Here is a 20,604-nt window from a genome sequence, read left to right as displayed (position 1 = left end):
AAAAAGACAAATTTAATATATTGTCACCCAATGTGGTTGGTAACTAGGTAAGCATAAATGGATTAACAATGGTAATAACACAATTTAGCATACAAAGTGATTTACAGTACAGACTAGGCATACAATGATTTGGCATCCAGATCAGCACAAACAGTAGCAAGGCCACCTCAAGTACGGCAGTGAGCAGTAGTAAGTTTAATCTACCGAGTGCTGGAATTAAATTGCCAGAGCACATTTACGATGGCAATGCTAGTCCTTGACCGGCTGAGTATGCACTGTCCAAAATAAACGGAGGATGGCGATGGAGGGGCAGGGGAACAAAGGAGGCTTGCAGAATAATTATTACGGGAGGGGCAGTCCTTTGAGATGTTCTTCAGCCTGCTATCGTTGGGGCCCTTTAAGAGCGTCTGTGCATTTAACTACGGTCCCAGTTAACTGGCATGCAGTATAGATACAGTATAGTCTCAGCACAGATTCAAGGTAGATGTGGTTCAGATCCCATTAAGGTTCAGTATAATGCTGTATAGGGTTGGTATAGGTGCAGTTTACGTTTGGATTAAGTGCGGTATAGAGTGCAGTATGGTTGTGGTATGGATTTAGTACACTCAGTGGCTCAGTCCCTGCTAGCAGTATCAGCATTGGGCAAATAGACCTCTGACCAGTTCCCGGGATGCTGCAGTGACATTTCTCTGTGGAGGGGGGTTTCTCCCTGAAAGGTCCAGTGATCAGTGGTGGGAAGCAAAGGGCGAGTGGATGCTACAGTTTCTCTGCAACAGCGGTGCAGGTGCTGTGATGTAGGTGATGCTGCACTGGCCCTGCGTGTCCTCCCTCCCAGTCTCAGATCTCTGCTTGTATGGTCCCCCCCTAGCAGGCAAATATCCAGACAGATGTGCTCTCTATCTCTCTAAAGCCCCGTACACACACGCAGATCGTCGTCATACAAATGTTCGTCTTTTCTCCCCGGGATGTCGGTGTCTGTTGAAAAGTGCAAAGACAGCACAAGGACAGCACAAGAATTTTGTCTGCAGACTTCAGCTGACTGCAGAAGTGATGTCATGTAATGGTTAACTTTCCCTGTGTTTTTAATTTTCTGAGCATGCCCAGTCTTGCAAATCTGCGGTCTGTCGGCCGAATTCTGTACTGACAGGCGAACAATCGTCCGTTCTGGTGTCCGCAGACAAAAATTTTCATGTTTGCAAAAAAGACTTTTGTCCGCGGATTGTGCGCAGACATCTGTCGGAGGCACCATACTAACACGCGTACAATCGGCAGATCTTTCGTCCGCCGACGTTTGTATGCCGACGATCGGTACGTGTGTACGGGCCTTTACTCCCTAAGTGCCAAGAGAAAGAACTTTCCCAGGCAGTTTAATAAAAATATCTCTTTCTGCTGCTCCAACTGCACAGTGCATATTGTGATCTGTGGTGTAAGGAGCCTATTTGTCCCATTTTATTGCTGCCATGTTTTAATAAAATCCTTGTTTTTACCTTTTTTCGTCCTTTATTATATCTCAATGCTGCTGATCTCTGGCGACCTCTTTACAGCCACTTCCTCTCTACATGTACTGCACCAATGGCTGTATGGCATTTCTCTGAGTGGGTTTCCAGATGGATGACAGAATTGGCTCATGCCTGTATAATGTATGTTGAAACATCTGCTTCTGGTCTCCGTCTGAAGCCCATGTGAAAGGGTGACAGCATAAGAGCACAACAGGGAGTGTTGTCACCCTATAACAGGAAGTGTCTGAGCAAGGATCCTCATGGCAGGACTATTATTTAATATTTTAATGAAATCTGCAGATTTCAAAGCAAGTTTTGGAATCACATTAACATGTTACAGATTATATGACATTTTGGTGAGCAGGTTCACATCTACTTGGCGTTTTTCAGCTTGCTACAGTGGAAGCGGCAATAATGTCTGTATTCATATGGAATGTGTGGTCACCATACTGCCATATTGCTGAAACTTTGACATTTTAGTGGTCATGTCCATTAGAGTTTTCTTTTTACTTGGAATCGTTTGTTTCAAATAAATCGATATTTTTTTACATACTTCATTATGGGCATGCACTATATTTTTTTGATACACGTGATGCTGGCATATTTAACCAGATGGTGATTGTGGGTGGAGTCCAATTATTTCTGGTTTAGACGCTTGACCAGTTATAATTTGATGGTCAACACCTTCTGGTAAAAGGGCCTCTTTGTATGGTGTCACCTGGTGGCAGAAGTGACAGGAAGTGGGAACGTGGAGACACCCAGACTTGCTTATAGAAGCTCACAGTGTCATTAATCATCACAAATTTTAATTGGGACTTTGTTTATATAATACACATATGGTTTTTGATTTATATCTTCATATTTTTGTGATATTGTCACATTTAAAACTGAATTATTCACACATTCACATTATTTGTATTCTGTTATGTTTTAGCACATTTTTTTTATAATTTGGCTTTTTGGATTTAGCGCTGCTTTATCATCATTTATATGTTTGCTGTTAGTGTCTTGTTAGCAAAAGTAGCTGATTGTTCCTTTTTACACTCATTCCCATTGCAGATTTTATTTGTTTTTTTCAAATGAAGTTGGCTTGGCGCGTGTGCCAGGTGAGCCAACTTTTCTCGTGGTTCCAATGAGCGCTTCTTCCTGCGATTGTGTAAAGCCCCGTACACACGTACCGATGGTCGGCTTACAAATGTTCCTCTTTTCTCCCCGGGATGTCGGTGTCTGCTGAAAAGTGCAAAGACAGCACAAGGACAGCACAAGAATTTTGTCCGCCGACTGCAGAAGTGATGTCATGTAATGGTTAACTTTCCCTGTGTTTTCTATTTTCTGAGCATGCCCAGTCTTGCAAATCTGCGGTCTGTCGGCCGAATTGTGTACTGACAGGCGAACAATCGTCCGTTCTGGTGTCGGCATACAAATATTTTCATGTTTGCACGAAAGACTTTTGTCCGCGGATTGTGCGCAGACATCTGTCGGAGGCACCATACTAACACGCGTACAATCGGCAGATCCTTCGTCCACCGACGTTTGTATGCCGACGATCGGTACGTGTGTACGGGCCTTTAGAGAGATGACATTTCTCCGGGGGACGATTCCTCCCTGTCTCTGCTGTGCCTGACATGCTGATTTAATTAGATCCAGACCTCTTATTGATAGTCATTCCTATCGCTAATTGCCAATTAGTCAGAGTTGTGGGCGCAGCGTTCCCTAGGAGGAATCCGCAGGGAGAGACGAAGGGCGCACACACGCATAGCCGCGCCTATCCTTGTCACTCTAGAAACATCCAGGGGATTGGCTGCAATAACTGTGCACTAAATTACAATTTAATATGGTTACGTTTCAGAATTTGAGATCTGTAACTTTGTTTGGGGTCATTGTCTTGTTGAAACCATTTCAAGGGCATTTCCTCTTCGGCATCATTTTCAAATATGTTGATGTATTCAAACTAATCCATGATCCCTTGTATGAGATAAATCACATAAATGAATGAATCACATTGATTTCCCATTTTCAGTATATCACTGGATAGCTTTGGAGCTTTAAAGCTGGTTGAGATGTTTTGAATGTAGAGTAAGGCCCCTTTCACACAGTCAGTCCGTCCGTCCGTCGGACGGACTCCATTTATCTCAGCGGGGGATCGATCCGTCGATCCCCTGCTGAGCAGGAGGTTGACAGCTGTTCTCCGTGCTGTGTGTGGAGACACAGCTGTCAGAGCCCCATACATCTCTATGGGGAATCGGATGGGAACGGACCGTCAGTCCGTTCTCATCCGATCCGATCCGCTGGACGGATGGAAAATAGGGTTTCTATCCGTCCAGATTTGACGGATTGGATCGGATGTCAGTGGACATGTCTCTGCTGACATCCGATGCCCCATAGAGATGCATGGGGGGGACCGTTCAGATCCGCCAAAAAAACTGACAGGCGGATCTGAATGGTCTGCCTATGTGAAAGGGGCCTAAGGTTGCCACCTCATCCCTTTAAACCAGGACACAGATTAATCACACAGGTTCTGTGGCTGATTAAGGTGGTAATTAAACTCTGAGTGCCTAAGGCTCCGTTCACATCTAGGCGTTTTGGGGCGTTTTTGGGGCGTTTTTCTGCTCTAGGATCAGCTCTCAAAACGCCCAACAAGACAAATCCTATTCATTTCAATGGCCCCTGTTCACATCTGAGCGTTTTGACGCTGTTTACAAAACGCCCAACGCTCAAAAAAGTACATGAGCTTCTTTTTGGGCAGATTACAGGCGTTTTCCATTGATCTCTATTCAATCTAAAAACGCCTGCACAAAAATCGCGGTAAAAATCGCGGTAAAATCGCGGTAAAAAACGCCGCAAAAATCGCGGTAAAATCGCGGTAAAAAACGCGCGAAAAACGCTACGCTCAGGTGTGAATGTAGCCTTATGTGCATTATATCAGTCTCAGAACCTGTGTAAATAATTTGTGTCCTGGTTTAAAGGGATGAGGTGGCAACCCTAGAGTTTTGGCACAACCTAATAACTCAAAGCTTGACTCCAGGATAAGCAAATCCATAACTATTATAAAAGGACATTGGAAGTAAGATGGAGTTCAGATTTCGCCCTTGTGTATATTGCTGTCATTTGTAAGCAAGGCTGCATGCACATGGATGGCACTAGAATGAAATGAATATACATACATGCTCGTATATGCATGCATGTGAGCATTTATGAATGTACATGCCTAAATTACACCAGTGCGCATCTCTATGAACACAGGTTTTTGGCATGAAGGCCTCTTTCCACACAGGCATATGCCCATGCAAGGGCTGTGTTTACCCGCAAGGGGATGCACAAGTTTTTCATGCATCCTTGTGAAAGCAGTCCTTTTTAGCTGATACAGTCGCTGCTCCCAATATGACATCAGTTACGCATACTGTCTGCGTTTACGGCTGTGGGCATACCGGTGTAAAAAATTGGAGCAAATGACATGAATGGGACTGCCTACATGGGGATGCATGGAACTTCTGAGTATCTCCATGCAGGTACACACAGTCCTTACATGGGCATACGCTGTAGTACACCTGTGTGAACGAAGCCTTATTTTATGCCCCTACATGCTGCTCTAAAATACCAATCTAAACACCACAATGTGCGCGGACACATTAGCTCATATAGAGCTGCGTTCAGAGGCATTCACTAGAAAAAAGAAAGGAAATTGCTTCTAAAAGCGGCCATTATCTTTCCTGCCCTTACCCCTCTTTCCTGCCTTTACCACTCTTCCCTGTTCTTGCCAGTCTTGTCCTCCCTTACCTCTCTTCCCTACCTTAAAAATCTTCCCCAGCCTTTACCACTCTTACATGTCTTTACCCCTCTTTCCTGCCTTTACCAATCTTCCCTGTCCTTGCCAGTCTTGTCCTCCCTTACCACTCTTCCCTGCCCTTTCCACTCTTCCCTGCCCTTTCCAACTCTTCCCTGTTTCTGCCAGTCTTGTCCTCCCTTACCTCTATTCCCTACCTTAACAATCTTCCCCAGCTTTTACCCCTCGCTTTCCTGCCTTTAGCAATCTTCCCTGTCCTTGCCAGTCTTGTCCTCCCTTACCACCCTTCCGTGCCCTTTCCACTCTTCCCTTTCCACTATTCCCTGTTCTTGCCAGTCTTGTCCTCCCTTACCACTCTTCCCTACCTTAACATCTTCCCCAGCCTTTACCCCTCTTTCCTGCCTTTACCAATCTTCCCTGTCCTTGCCAGTCTTGTCCTCCCTTTCAACTCTTCCGTACACTTTCCACTCTTCCGTACCCTTTCCACTCTTCCCTGCCCTTTCCACTCTTCCCTGCCCTTTCCACTCTTCCATGTCCTTACCCCTCTTTCCTGTCCTTCACCACTCTTTCCTGTCTTTGCCAGTCTTGTCCTCCCTTTCCACTCTTCCCTGTCCTTCACCACCCTTCCCTGTTTTTGCCAGTCTTGTCCTCTCTTACTACTCTTCTGTGCCCTTTCCACTCTCCCCTACCTTCATCACCCTTCCCTGACCTTAACGATCTTCCCCATCCTTACCACTCTTCCATGTCTTTACCCCTCTTTCCTGCCCTTCACCACTTTTCCCTGTTCTTGCCCATCTAGTCTTCTCTTACCACTCTTCCTTGCTCTTTCCACTCTACCGGACCTTAATCTTCCCCAGCCTTTACCACTCATCCCTACCCTTACCATTCTTTCATGCCTTTACTAATCTTCCCTGCCCTCACCTTGACCTTAAAGTAGAACTATAGGAATTTTTTTTTTCATTTTGGATAGAGCAAGGGAGGGTTATGACCCCTGTCCCATTTCTTTCCCCATCGGTGTCCTATTGGGGAAATTTACCTTCACTTCCTGTGCCATGGCCCAACCGGAAGTGAGAGGAAATCTCTGCAAATTATAGGAATCCCTTGGGGACCCTCAGGTCACCAGAACTAGAGTCTCCATTGAAAGATTCCCCCACTATTACTTTTCTGGGGACAACCCAGAATTTGGGATTTTTTTTTTACTTTCACTGAGAACGGTAAACATAACAAATAGAGAGAGTAAGACCCCGTTCACACTGGGGCGACCTGTGAGGCGACCTGTGAGGCGACCTGGTCGCCTGACAGGTCGCCTGCCATAGAGAAGCTGTGGACCCGTTCTAATAGGAGCGACACAAGTCGCTCCGACTTAGAAAAAGGGTGCGGAGCTTCTTTGGGGCGACCCGGAGCGACCGTCATAGACTTCAATGATATGAAGTCCGTGCCGGCCGCTCCGAAGGCCGCGGTGCGAGCTGCGTTCCGCGACCTGTGAGGTCGCCCCATTGTGAACGGGGGTCTGAATCTTCTTACCAGGGGCACAGACAGCAATGAAAACAGACACATGTTCTAATCCCTCCTCTGCACTCCATACAAATTAAAAAAAAAAAAAAAGTTTGCCTTTAGTTATACTCAGAGCTTTTTTTCCTCAGAGAATAGGTGCAAGAACACCTACCCTCAGAGTCACCCCTTGACTTCACCACCTACGCACCTCTGAGCACCGTTCCTTGGTTCCACCCCTTACCCACCTCCAAGTACCACCCCTTTTAGAGAATACAGAACCAAATATCATTTTGTGGTGCTAAGTATTTTGTATAGAATTTGTTAATAACAAGAAAGGCAGTCAAATAGACCTAGGAACAAAGGACACCCCAGCAACAATAGATCCACCCCAGCAATAATGGACTCCTAACCACCAGCATCAATAGACCCTCGAACGGACAGCAACATTAGATCCCTCCCAGGAACGATTGACCCCCTGCAACACTAGACCTCCCTGCAAAAATATATCCCCCTCCAGCAACAATAGTTTCCCCAGTAGCCAGCATCATTAGACTCTACAGCAGCCAGCAACAAAGACCCCTACCTCAACAGTACATCACTCCTAGCAACAACAGATCCCCCACGAGTAACAGAAGAACTCCCCAGCAACAACAGACCTCCTTCCTTCGCAAAAATAGATCTCCTCCAGGATCAATATATTCCCCAGTAGCCAGCATCAATAGACCCTCTGGCAGCCAGCAACAAAGACCCCTCTGTCAACAGTACATCCCTTCTAGCAATGACTGACCCCCCCCCCCCCAGCAACATAAGACCCAACCCAGCAACAATAGTCCCCTTCACAAAAAAATAGATCCCCTCCAGTAACCCTCCAGATTCCCCTGCAGCTGGCATCAATAGACCTTCCAGCACACCCAAGCAACTCTTGCCATTACATACATTCAGTTCAGGAGGTGCCATTGAAAAAAACCCTAGTCATACTTCAACAATCTACTCCATTACCAGCTTTCCCCTGCCTTCACCACTCTTCCCTGCCATCGCCACTCCAACTTCTATCACCACTGCCCTTGCCTCCACCTTGATCCACCTGTTTTCACCACCCCAGCTGCCACCATTCTCTCCTTCCCCCATCCCCAACCTTGCCCATTCTGGAACAGGTTCACTTTTGCTAGTATTTTCTAAGTATAAGAGGCATGTTGAATTTTTTACTGGATTCTTGGCGGACTTTATATATCTTTTCCAGATCTGTGCAATAATCCAGTGTGAAACTTTACCTCTGTGCAGGAACTTCCTGTAATAAAGACCGTTCACTGCTGTTCTCTTCTTGTGCCGGGTGACTGGTCTGTCTCTCCCTTCTGAGGTTTTCTGCAGGCAGCCTGTAGTGGGTGGGGCCTATTGAGTCGCTCCCACAGCTCTCTGCACATGGTTTTATACAGCACAGGGATGATGTCACTACTACATTTACTAGGTAATATCTGGGTTTGCATGGGCATTTAGTGCTCAAAAAATAGATTTAGATTCATTGTGTCAAACTGAATACTAAATTAGAAATGATGTGTCCAAAGTTTAAACTTAAAAAAAAAAAATAATAATATTTAAATCACACCAAAATAAATAAATAATAATGTGCTTTAGTCCTAACAAATACTAATTAGGCAGGTCGGGGCAAGGGGTGGGCAGAAGGGACAAGCTGCCCTGGCCACTGGGAGGTGGGGGGCCATAAGGAGATTGGAGGGGAGTGGATTTGCGTTGCAAGGGGGTATTTGTGCTGGGGAGAGCAGATATGTACTAGGAGGGGAAATTTTAAAAGGCCACAGCTATTGCATCCAGGAGCAGCAGAGTTTTGGCAGGAAAAAAAATGCTTTATAGGCGCATTTAGACGCGTTTAGGCATAAGTGCTAGGCTTTTTATTTCTGCAAAACGCTGCTGCCAGGAGGAAAGGAATCTAGGAGAGTTAGCAAAATGTCCAGTGTTCATGAGGCCTAATGGGTAAGTTTCCCCAAAAATTCCTAACACACATATACAGGTATGTGTCTGGGCTTTCATATTATTAAAGGAGAAGTTCACCTTTCTATAAAAAGTAATAACTGCACATCTTTTTGCAGGTATAAAAAAGTGCATGTGTTATTTTTTGTTGCAGGAGCCTGTAAAGCATTGCACCAGCGATCAGCAGATTGCTGATGCCATGCAGGTCTCCTGCACACTATCAGTGTATCTGCTTCCCTGTACATCCCGTACAGGGAAGCCGATACTCAGTGACAGGGAGACTCCATGAACTACCACAGCGTCGTAGTAGTTAATTGAGAACTACAAGCCGACTGCCACTAAAGATGTTGGGGCCTGTAGTTCGTTCGGACACACACAGCTGTTTTCTAACAGTGACAGCTAGTATTGGGAACTTCTAAAATTGGGTGAAACATAACATTTTCCCAAAGCTGAACTTATCCTTTAATAGTAAATCTAGCCTGCTCTTTATTAGTTTTTAATTTACTCAAAAAGATCAGAAGATCCTGCGGTTTCCCCTCGATTTTGAATTGCCCACCCCAAGCACAGAAGCAGATTGGTGCTGCCATGCTCAGCTTGCATCCTTGGGATCCATGCATGGCCCCCACGCATCCCTTCTGCCTTTTTTGACAGCGGATCCCATAAGGAATCTCCCTGTCAAAACTGCAGCTGCTCGTAGCTAGTACAGAAACAGAGTTGGCATACATGATTATTTTCTGTACAAGTAAATTAAATTAGAATCAACAAATACTATTTGCTGTCTTAGTCCCGGTTCACACATATGCGATGCGGGTACCCTGTGAATCCCGCCATCGCAATTTGCAGGCAATTCACACTGGCATATGCGTATCTCTTGGGGTTTCAATAGACATTTAACAACACCCCCCAGATCAGTTCGCATATCACAGTGCGAACTGTCAGTTCGGACATGACCGTGAACACCCATATGATTCAATACTGGTGCGGACCCAAAAAAAAGGGCCTGTGCGAGATTGGTTCGAATGCGATGCAAATTCAGCCACACAATCTGTATGGCTGAATTTGCATCGCACAGACATCGAATGTGATTTTCAGTGCAGTGCGCTCCGAATCACATGCGATGGCTGTCATCGCACTAATGTGAACCGGGACGTACTGTTGGTTTTTATGGTAAAGTGTTCACAAATACTTTAAAGCTAAACTCCAGGCACACAATTTGTATTCATATATATTATTCAATGGCCACAAAGGATTTTACAAGTAAAACTTGTAAAGTAGCGATGACATCTTCACTGTGCTATACATACCCTGTGCAGAGAGCAGGGCTATGAGAGTAGACCCCCCCCCCCCCCCCCCCCCCCACTACAGGCTGTCTGCATAAAACTACAGGTGGGTAGGAGGCAAGACCAGCAACTCTGCACATAGAGAGAGCAGCTGTGACTGGTCTTTGTAAAGCAGATACCCACAACGCCTCTAAATAAAGGAATAATGAGTAACCCCAAGCGCTTAGGAGATAACGCAGACCTAATAATAATGCTGCTACTTAAATAAAAAACGTATATAAAAAGGGAGTCTCCTTCAGCAATAGCAGAAAAATCCAGTAGCGCAATAATGGTGACACCTTCCTGCCACAAATTAACCACACAATACCAATACAATGTCAGTAGTGCAAAATAGGATCATAGAAATGAACCCTCAGAGATCCTTCATAAACATATATCATAAATATAAATGTTCTGTTAAAACATTAAAATTCAAGTCCATAAGATATGCACACAAAAAATGGTCCAAGGAGAACCCTTGATATGATGTGTGTTGAAGCTATGGGTCACCAATCTCCCCCACCACCACCATGTCCAGGGAAACAACTGAAAAACGCACTCACCAAATGCTGTTGCTTAATCACTCTCGTAATTAAGCTAGAATGCAAGAATCTCAGGATCACACTGGAAAACTCGCATAGGTAAGTAGCGAGTCATACACTCCAACCATGTGAAGAGAAAGCACAATCCCACTGTAAGGGTCTGGAGGTTCCACCTACATACTGAAGAGATGGTTGGAGTCTCATAGTTTCTAGACTGTGGAGGAGACACTTGATTCAAGCAAGAGAGTGATTAAGCAACACCATTTGGTTGGAGTGTATGACTCGCTACTTACCTATGGGATTTTTCCAGTGTGATCCTTGCATTCTAGCTTAATTACGAGAGTGATTAAGCAACAGCATTTGGTGAGTGCGTTTTTCAGTTGTTTCCCTGGACACGGTGGTGGTGGGGATTGGTGACCCATAGCTTCAACACACATCATATCAAGAGTTCTCCTTGGACCATTTTTTGTGTGCATATCTTATGGACTTCAATTTTAATGTTTTAACAGAACATTTATTTTTATGATATAGGTTTATGAAGGATCTCTGAGGGTTCATTTCTATGATCCTATTTTGCACTACTGACATTGTATTGGTATTGTGTGGTTAAGTTGTGGCAGGAAGGTGTCACCATTATTGCGCTACTGCATTTTTCTGCTATTGCTGCAGGAGACTCCCTTTTATATATGTGACTGGTCTTTATTACAGGAAGCTCTTGCGCAGAGGTAAAGCACACCAAGAAAGTAAAATACACACGACTCTTGTATTCAGATAACATTTTCTAATCCCAGAGTTTTCTTTAATTCAAGACACTTTCAATACTATTAATGCTGCAGCTTCGTTAAAATAATCCCTAGTAATCCTGTTGTAGAGGTCCTTGTTCAGGCTCTTCCTGATACAGGGAGACAAAGTTGTTTTTCCGTCTCTAAACTGTGCTCCTGCATTGTTTCACTGTCATGTGGGCTTCCAATGGAAACTACAAGTGGCCATTTCAGCACACATTTCACAGGCACTGTTGTCACCATCAGGAGATTTGCCCTGAGTAATGCAATGTAGCCATCACTGGGCAGCAAGTGGCTGTAGGAGATCATGAATACCATATTACCCTGTCAGCTCCTCCCACCAGCCGCGATCTGCCTGCATTTCATAGATGACATCACTAAGCCTATATATAAATAAATATGTAATGTAAAACAGAAAAGTGTTATTTATAAGTTTCATTGGCATGTTGAATGAGGGGTGAGAGGGGGACCAAGTCAAGGCAGAATACAAGAAGAAAGTAAATGCTCCTGCACTTGAGAGGTGGTAATGTGACAGATGGAAGATGAAGGTCCACTACCACAAGCGCCTCGTGGGCTGTGCTGCCACCCTCAGCAGGTCATGGGAACCCGAATACCACTCTGGAAAGAAAAAGTAAAGAGGGCGCACCCTCCTAGCGCGTTACTTTAGCAAAAAAGGGTTTTATTTATAATATAGTATGATGTCCATATATTTTAAATAAAACCCTTTTTTGTAAAGGCAGCGCGCTAGGCGGGTGCGCCCTCTTTACTTTTTCAGAATACATGCAGATTAAACTTTAGCTTTAATACACCAGATTCACAATTATTACCTTGAGTGGAGATCTGTACTGAGCAATAAAAACAAAAATCACCTCTAGCAATTTGCAAGTCATTTACACTTTTAATAAGACTTCAACATTAGTAAATCAGAATTTTTCTCCAACAATTTATTAGTGTTCCATTAAACAACAAAGATCAACGATGGAATATATGAGATACAGGCCACAATCCTGGGTCATTCCACCTAAAACTGGCATTTGAGTTACAGGTGTATGCTGGTAGGTGCAATCAACTATTAGCTTTTTCTGATTTTCAAGGTCTGCAAAAGTGAGATCCCCGCACCAGATTTGTCAGCTCTTTTTCACCTCCTATGATTCTCATTTGGCATGCATCATAATGTAAAATGCATGAAAAAAACCCAATGAGAAGCTTGTAATGACCATGTCCATGGCCGACAAGAGCATCTGAAATCAGGACAGAAAAATCATCCCTTGAGACCCAAAAAGGACATATGCAGCTAAAGGGGTCATTTAAAAATAGCCTGTCACCTGCCCATTCAAAACGAGGTAAGGGAGATGTGTGAGGGCACCTTAGAACCACCTCTCCAATGCTACCCTGCAACTCCTTGTTCTGTGGCTGCCACTGCAAAATTCCTACCCGATGTCTGCGCATGTAGGTGGAGCATGTGGCACTCCCTCCCCCATGGTTTAGTGCAATATAAGCAGCCAATAGCACACACAAAAAAAAAAAAAAAAAAAAAAAAAAAGGAGGCGGGTTACATTACTACCCCCTCTAATTTTCAAAAGTAGATGGGCAGGGCTTTTTTTCAGCTGGAACTTAGTTCCACCACCTTTGGCTCAGGCCCTTTGCTCCTTGCTCACCACCATCACTCAAACACAGGAGGTCTGGCTTCCTGCGTTTTCCAAGTGCAGTATGAAGACAAAGGAGATGCGGGTACCTGGGGTGCAGCGCGGATACTGACACCCCCACTGGATGATCTCCCTGCAAGTGAGAGAGGTGAAGCCACCTACAGTGTGAGGGGAAAGTACTAGAGAAGCAGAGGGGTGAAAGGGAGCTGTGGGCGGAGGATGCAGAGCTAAGCAGCTGTGGAAGAAGTATGAACTCTGCACTCTGTGTGTAGCCCACCCTGGAATTTTGTATGTAGTACACCCCTAAACTCTGCACTATGTACGTAGCACATTCCAAAACTCTGCACATAGCACACCCCTGAACTCTGCACTCTGTGTGTAACCCCACTAGACTCTGCACTCTGTACATAATGTACTCCTGGTATTTGTTGCCCCTTTAAGAGCCTCCCACTGTTAGTGAAATTTTGACCAATTTGGGGAGGGGGTTTGGGGGGGGGTCGTGGTTGAGTTCCTGCGCCAATTTTCTGAGAAAAAAAGCCCTGTACATCGGTATTTTGCACCCTCAGACACAGAGGAAGGAACAGGGGGCGGGGGCATCATTAAAGTATACATTAAGCAGTTAGGAGTGGGCAAGTTGACAGGTTATCTCTAACTGCATATACCAAACTAAAACTTCTTATAGGTTATGTTAGGCACTGGCTGCTAAAGTCACTCCCTCTACCATTGTACCTGCAGGAAATATGTTACAGAGTCCCTGCTGCCAGCTTACGAAATAGTAGGTAGGGGCTGCTGACATCACATCCAAGATGGAGGTGTCCAGCAGCAACCTCAGTGTTTTTAGATAACCACACAAGAGAGGCTTTTACAAGTAAATACCATGCATAAGATGCGTTGAATGCATATAATCTTTTGAGAAGATTTTTGTTGAAGTGGTCTGGCAGCAGGGTCTCTTTGTGGCCTGTGCAGTACAAAACCAAATAGGCTTTTGAATGTAAAGTGCTAAAGAAGGCATCTAAAACATGAACTTTCCAGATCGTGGAAAAAAAAAGAAAAAAAAAAAACACCCCACATGTCTCAGCATTCCCTGCCAGTCATAAAGCATGCAGGTTCTTTTCTTGAAGTTCCAAGACACCTAGGCGCAAGCAAGTTGCTTACTCTAAATACTTACGAATCTGGCTGGGTTAATAACAAAGCTTAGTGGGGATGTTAGGCAACATTACTAACTACAATTAGCAAAAATAAAATATTTTACCATTATTCTGGGCATCTTTGAAGGTTCTCATTTATCCAGGTCATGATATAACTAGTAGTAGTTACTTACATTCAACTGGATCGGTTCTGCATTCTTGAAAATGTTTTGTAGTTCTCCAAGCCACTTCTTCAGTTCAAACAAGTGTCAGAACATACCCCAACATTTACCGTATCTTTCGCTCCATAAGACGCACTCACCCCCCCCCCAAAAAACGGGGGCGGGGCGGGGGGGGGGGATGTATGTGCGTATTATGGAGCAATTACTGACTAAATCCCTACATGTTGGGTACCGGGCAGTATCCCTGAGGCTCTCCACGGTGTCCCCAATCCTGGCTCAGCTGTTAGTCTAAAACGGTGTCGCTACTTCCTGTATAGGTCCGGTGTTCCGTGAGAAAAACCTACCCGTGAGAAATGCATACCCACGTCACTTCCTGTGAGGAACAGCTGAGCAGCGTAGCAGTGCGCATGCTCACAGCCCCGGATACGTAATGGAGCAGCTGAGAAGCTTACTAGTGCGCATGCACGGAGGGTATGAAATGATCACGGCGGTGTGTGTAACACGGCGGTTACATTAAAACAGCTCGGCTGCAATATGAGTCATCTCCGCTCCTATCCCTGTCACTTCCCTGATCTGGGCTAGTAAATATAAAAGCGGCTCTCGGCTCCGTGATTTATCTTTTCATACACCAGCCGCCGCTTTTATATTTACTAGCCCAGATCAGGGAAGTGACAGGGACAGGAGCGGAGATGACTCGTATTGCAGCCAAGCTGTTTTACTGTAAACGCCCCAGCAACAGCTGAGGTGGTGTAATGTTACACACACTGCCGTGAAAAATCCATACCCTCCGAGCATGAGCACTAGTCAGCTCCTCAGCTGTTCAATGACATAGTGGTGACGTAGGTGCCCCGGAAGTGACGAGGGTATGCATTTCTCACGGGTAGGTTTTTTTTCACGGAACACCAGGCTCACAGGCGGAGTGATATCATATGCACTCAGCCTGTGACAGGAGGAGCCATACACAGGAAGCAGCGGCTTTGCTCTATACTACAGCCGCATGCTAACTCCCTGGCTCAGCCACAGACAGACAGTGCCTACAAGCAAATCTCTCTGCAAGTACCCCCACTATTACCGTATACTGTGTGTATATATATATATATATATATATATATTAGTTCAGAATATTTTTTTTTCTTGCTTTCCTCCTCTAAAATCTAGGTGCGCCTTATGATCAGGTGCGTCTCATAGAGCGAAAAATACAGTATATTCACACAGGAAGCACAGACATCAATCACCATGGAATATGTGAAGGCAGATGTTGATTGTCTAAGAACAGGATGGGAAGTTGTGGGAACACTCTGTTCAAGTCACAAAATCCCATCCTTGGTGTCAGAGACTATATGTGTGAATAGAAGTGCTGGTTTCTGACAGTTTTTGGATTTGAAGAAGTGGCTTACAGAAGCTACCCCAAAAAATAAAAAAAAACACGCACATCTTCAAAATTACAGAAACATTCATGTGGACTGGTTCTAACTACCACTAGATATTCTGGGTGTTTTCAGATCATTGACAACATGGTATTTAAAAAGTGCGCAAAACCTTCCAATGCTCGGCTCAGCAAGGACAATGCCCCTGTAGAGATACAATGCCGTACATGCACAGTAAGGTCATTTTTCCTGAGTTAGAATCATATTTGCCCTTTTGAAGTTTTTTTTTCTCCTGGGCGCCCCTGATCGGAGAGTTCCTTACAGTTCATCGCCATTTTACACCAGAGCAACAGGATAGAAGATGAGCCATGACAGGATCGAGGGGGCCATACAACAAGCAAAGGCGCAGTCCGAGCAGCAATAATGCTCCCACCAAAACAGCTAAGGTCAAAGTGCGAGTGCCTTGTGTGGCTTACTGATGCTGCGATGTAGAAATGATTTGGTCCAACAGTTCCCCTATGCTGTACAACTGGGACGCATATTGGGTAGAATAACTGTACATCGACTCCTTTCACGCTGCAAGGGTTAGTGCTGGTTTCAAAAAAACAAAACAGATATAAGCGCTACATCTCTAAATGCAGATGACTGTAACGGAACATATTCTGCTGTCTTGTCTTAGCTGCGCACAGGATGGTGACAGTCACAAACACAAGCGGATTGTGGGTAAGAGGCTTTATCCCCTGTGTGAGGTCAGGACTCATGTCGAAAGTCTCCGGGTAAGGGCAGAGCTGTCCTAACTCGTTGTTCCTTCGCATCACGCAGCAGTCGGCATGTTAGGCATGTCCGGCTTCAAATATTTCTGGGGTGCACCTAAAAAATACAAGTATGAATATTGAAATTCATGGAAAGTTCTAGAAAAGCTCATTTGTAATAGAACATAGTACATAAACACATGCTAGTGTGTAATTGTGGGGGGGGGGGGGGGGGGGGGCATTACAGTGTATTCTCCTCTAGTTCAGAGACTGAAGTGGATGTGACAGTGTTCTCTGTACAGCAATGAGGAATTTGTAAGGGCTATATAAATGTAGAATAACTAATAATAATAAAATTATTATTAATAATAATCATCATAATAATGACTGAAGTGGGGATACTAGAGTGTAAGCTCCCTGGTGCAAAAACTGATGTGACTGGCTTACCGTTCTCTGTACCAAACTGCAGAATACCTCAGAGCTATTGTATATGAATGTATTAACAATAATAATAATTAGTGTGACTGTGGTGGGGACACTAGAGTGCAAGCTCCTTTAGTACAAGGACTGATTTGGCTGGCTCAGGGTTCTCTGTATAACACTGTGGAATACGTAAGAGCTATAGAAATGTGTTATAAAACTAGTGTGCGACTGTGGGGGGACATTAGAGCGTAAGCTCCTCTGGTGCAGGGACTGATGTGAATGACAAAGTGTTCTCTATACAGCAATTAGGAATATGTCAGAGCTATATTAAAATGTACATTATAAATTATTATTTTAAATATTATTATTCATAATAGTGTGACCGTAGTGGGTATAAATCGAGTGTAAGCTCCTTTGGTGCAGAAACTGATGTAACTGTTCTCTGTACCACACTGCAGAATACCTCAGAGCTATAGAATTGTATTAATAAATAATAATAAATATTATTATTAATAATAAATATTAATAATAATAATAACGAATTAGTGTGACTGTGCTGAGGATACTAGAGTGTAAGTTCCTCTGGTGCAGACACTAATAGGACTGAATCAGTGTTCTCTGTACAGAACTGCTGCATATGTCAGAACTATATAAATGTTTAATAATAGTGTGTGACTGTGGTGGGACATTCTGTCTGGCCCATGTCTACTCCGTGATATTGCCGTTTCTCCTGTACCCCCCGCCTCCCTTATCTATTGGAAATCCTTCACCCCAAACCTGAACAGGACACACATTGGGTTATTTGTTTGCAGGTTCGGTCTTGATGGCTCGGTGCTGCTTGCTAGAGTTTGGTGCCGGTTTGTTGAGGTCCTCTCCGCTTAGCAGCGCTCGTATCTCGGATGGGATTTTACCTTGGTCCATCACTGTACACCACTGCTTATACTAGAAGACAGAAGAGAGGAAACAACTGGAGAATAACAGTCACTTTGCACACTTACAACCGACAATTATAATACCTATGGTTGGTATGTTTTAACCACTTTGCGTCTAGGGCTATTTTTTAATTTCTCACACACGTTAAAAATCTAATTTTTTTTGGACACAAAATGTACTTCGAACTCCCAGACATTATATATTGTCTGAAAGGCCCTGTAGAATAAAATGGTGGCAGTTGCAACTTTATGTTGCAAGATATTTATGCAGTGGATTAACAAATGTGGTGGTGTTCACAAAATTAATGCTGTATTTTTTTCCTGAAAATTTCACAATGGAATGCCCAATTTTTGATAGAATATAAAAACACGAAGTTGGTTCGAATAGATTCCAAACAGGTCAAAATTGTGTGCGCCTGTGAAATGACAAAAAACTACAGTACTTAAAATTTTTAGATAGGTGACAATTTTAAAGCCTTTGTAGTTATACAAAAATATCCATACCTAGCTTCAGCTTTAAATTTATATCTTAGGCTGGCCATACATGGTTGGAATCTCGGCTGGTTTAGCAGGAACCGGCCGAGATTCTAACCATTAATGGGCAGGCTGATTCTACCACGTTGGTCGATCGATCAACTTTGGTAAAACCAGCCTGCCGGATTCGCTAGCGATAATCACTGTCTTCTCCCGACTGGGACAGCTTGCCTCACCGGGAGAAGACAATAGACCGGCAGGAGGGATTCCGTCTGTGTTGATGGGGGAAACTAGCCAAATTTTCTTCTTAATCCTTCCTCTTCTGTTAGGGTTACTTGTCCTTTCAGCTTCCAATCCAATTGCTGTCCAAATCTTGCCACCTTAACCTTTCAAATCAATTACACCACAAAGCTATTTATTTTCTCCCTTGTTAGCTCTTGCCTCAAATATTGCAAATCCCTCCTCATTGGCCTACCACTACTCGCGCTATCCCCCTGCAGTTTATCATGAATGCCACTTCCAAACCCAAACAACTTGCCAATTCCTCCACTGGCTGCTATTCTTGCCAACAAAATTCTAAATACTAACATACAAAGCTGTGGCCCGAGAAATATCACCAACCTTATGTCACACAAACCTTTCTCTCCACTATTCCCAAGACCTCCTGCTCTCTAGTTAATCCTATGCTTTCCTCAGGACTTCTCCAGAGCCACTCATTCTCTGGAACGCCCCTACCTCAATCTGATAAGCTATTTCCTACTCTGTCTGCCTTTGGACAGTCCCTGAACACTCCTATCCTGCCTCTACCTAACAAACTTAAAGCGGAGTTCCACTGGCTTTTGTGTTTGTTAAAAGTCAGCAGCTACTCACCTGTCCCACAGTCCAGCAATGCGGCCGGGGGAGCCTCGGTTCCCTCCGTCTTCTCCCCGTGGCACCGGCATCTCTAGTGTGGGCACCTGGCTGTGACAGCTTGCGGCTTCACAGCCAGGTGCACACTGCGCATGCGCGAGTCGCGCTGCACGTCCTGAATGGATGGGCAATCTTCTGGGACCTGTGATGTGTCCCAGAAGATTGCAGGGAGAGAGGGGAACTTCCGCCCGAGCCGCAGAGGCGGCCTGAGCGGAAGTGGGAGCGGGTACCTGTCAAAACTAGGTACCCGCTACCCCCCCCCCCCCCTCAAAAAAAATGACATGCATGTCAAGGGGTCAGGACCACTTAAAGCGGAAGTTCCACTTTTGAGTGGAACTCCACTTTAACTTCTACTTTCTCAATCAACTTATCCACACACAGTTAATACCTTTTGTATCACTTGCCCTTATATTTTAGATTGCAAAGATCTCAAAAGCAAGGCCCCACCAAACCCTCGAACTGGAAAATTGTAACTGTACCCTCTCCCTTGTAAAGCGCTGCACAAACTGTTGGTGCTATATAAATCCTGTATAATAAGTGATTTCAAGGTAGTGTAGACTAGTGTATCTGAAAAGGGAACTTCATTTATAAAAAAATAAATAAATTAAAGGCAGCAGTTACACATACTGTTGCTGCTGACCTTTAGTAAACAGGTACTCACTATTTCAGGAGTCTAGCGCTGTCTTCACCAGGGCTGATTGTTTGCCAGTCCCTGGGTCCCCAGCACCACCAACTTAGATCCTTAGTGGCTGCCAACAACTACAGACATTTCTATAGAAGTATAGCATTGGTAGTCGGGGCTTATGAAGATGGGAAAATGCATTGTGCTCTCAAGTACCTTTAGTTTCCTATTTGAGATGCTTCAAGCATTTAAATGCATTTCCGTTGACTTGTATTAGGGGGGAAAAAAAGCAGTTCTGATGCAGATGCAAGTATACACACACAGTAAAAAAAAAAAAAAAAGCAAACATATTTTTTTTACCTGTGACACAGACGATCTGGAGACCCTGTACTGCTGTCAGCAATGGAGAACACTACAGTGCAGGAATGACAGGTGAAATCATGGCTAATTCTGATTTCCACATGTAGTGTACATTTACTTTCCACCTCTACATCAAAAAGTGTAAATGCCAAAAAACTGGCAAGGCATGTAGGCCCAACTGCCACAGGGAACTGCATGTCCCAGCAAGTCACAAATACCCTCAATATTATGCGAAATCCAGGAGAGAGAGAAAAAAAAAAAAAAAAAAAAAGAGAGAGAGAAAGAGAGAAAAAAAAAAGAGAGAGAAAGAGAGAAAAAAAAGAGAGAGAAAAAAAAGAGAGAGAAAAGAGAGAAAAAAAAAAGAGAGAGAAAGAGAGAAAAAAAAAAAGAGAGAGAAGAAAGAGAGA

General features: G+C 44.2%; 1 protein-coding gene and 1 long non-coding RNA gene across 2 annotated transcripts in view; both read right to left on the bottom strand.

Annotated features, from left to right (window-relative positions):
* The window catches only part of LOC309554153, a 476,173-nt gene that overhangs the window by 96,576 nt on the left and 358,993 nt on the right, over window positions 1-20,604 (bottom strand). The gene's annotated exons all lie outside the window — the stretch shown is intronic.
* Window positions 15,820-20,604, bottom strand: part of CREBL2 (cAMP responsive element binding protein like 2) — a 6,597-nt gene continuing 1,812 nt past the window's right edge. Inside the window, exons 3-4 of the mRNA XM_082255754.1 lie at window positions 17,693-17,842; window positions 15,820-16,595 (exon numbers count right to left, since the gene is read on the bottom strand). Of these exons, the coding sequence (XP_082111880.1) occupies window positions 17,699-17,842 (144 nt within the window). The 3' untranslated portion in view covers window positions 15,820-16,595; window positions 17,693-17,698. The remainder of the gene's footprint in view (window positions 16,596-17,692; window positions 17,843-20,604) is intronic.

Source organism: Pelophylax lessonae (genome assembly GCF_965119305.1).
Source record: "Pelophylax lessonae genome assembly, chromosome: 4".
In the NCBI taxonomy this organism is placed as follows: domain Eukaryota; kingdom Metazoa; phylum Chordata; class Amphibia; order Anura; family Ranidae; genus Pelophylax; species Pelophylax lessonae.
Note: the sequence above shows the minus strand (reverse complement) of the source record. Positions and strands in the feature narration are given on the sequence as shown.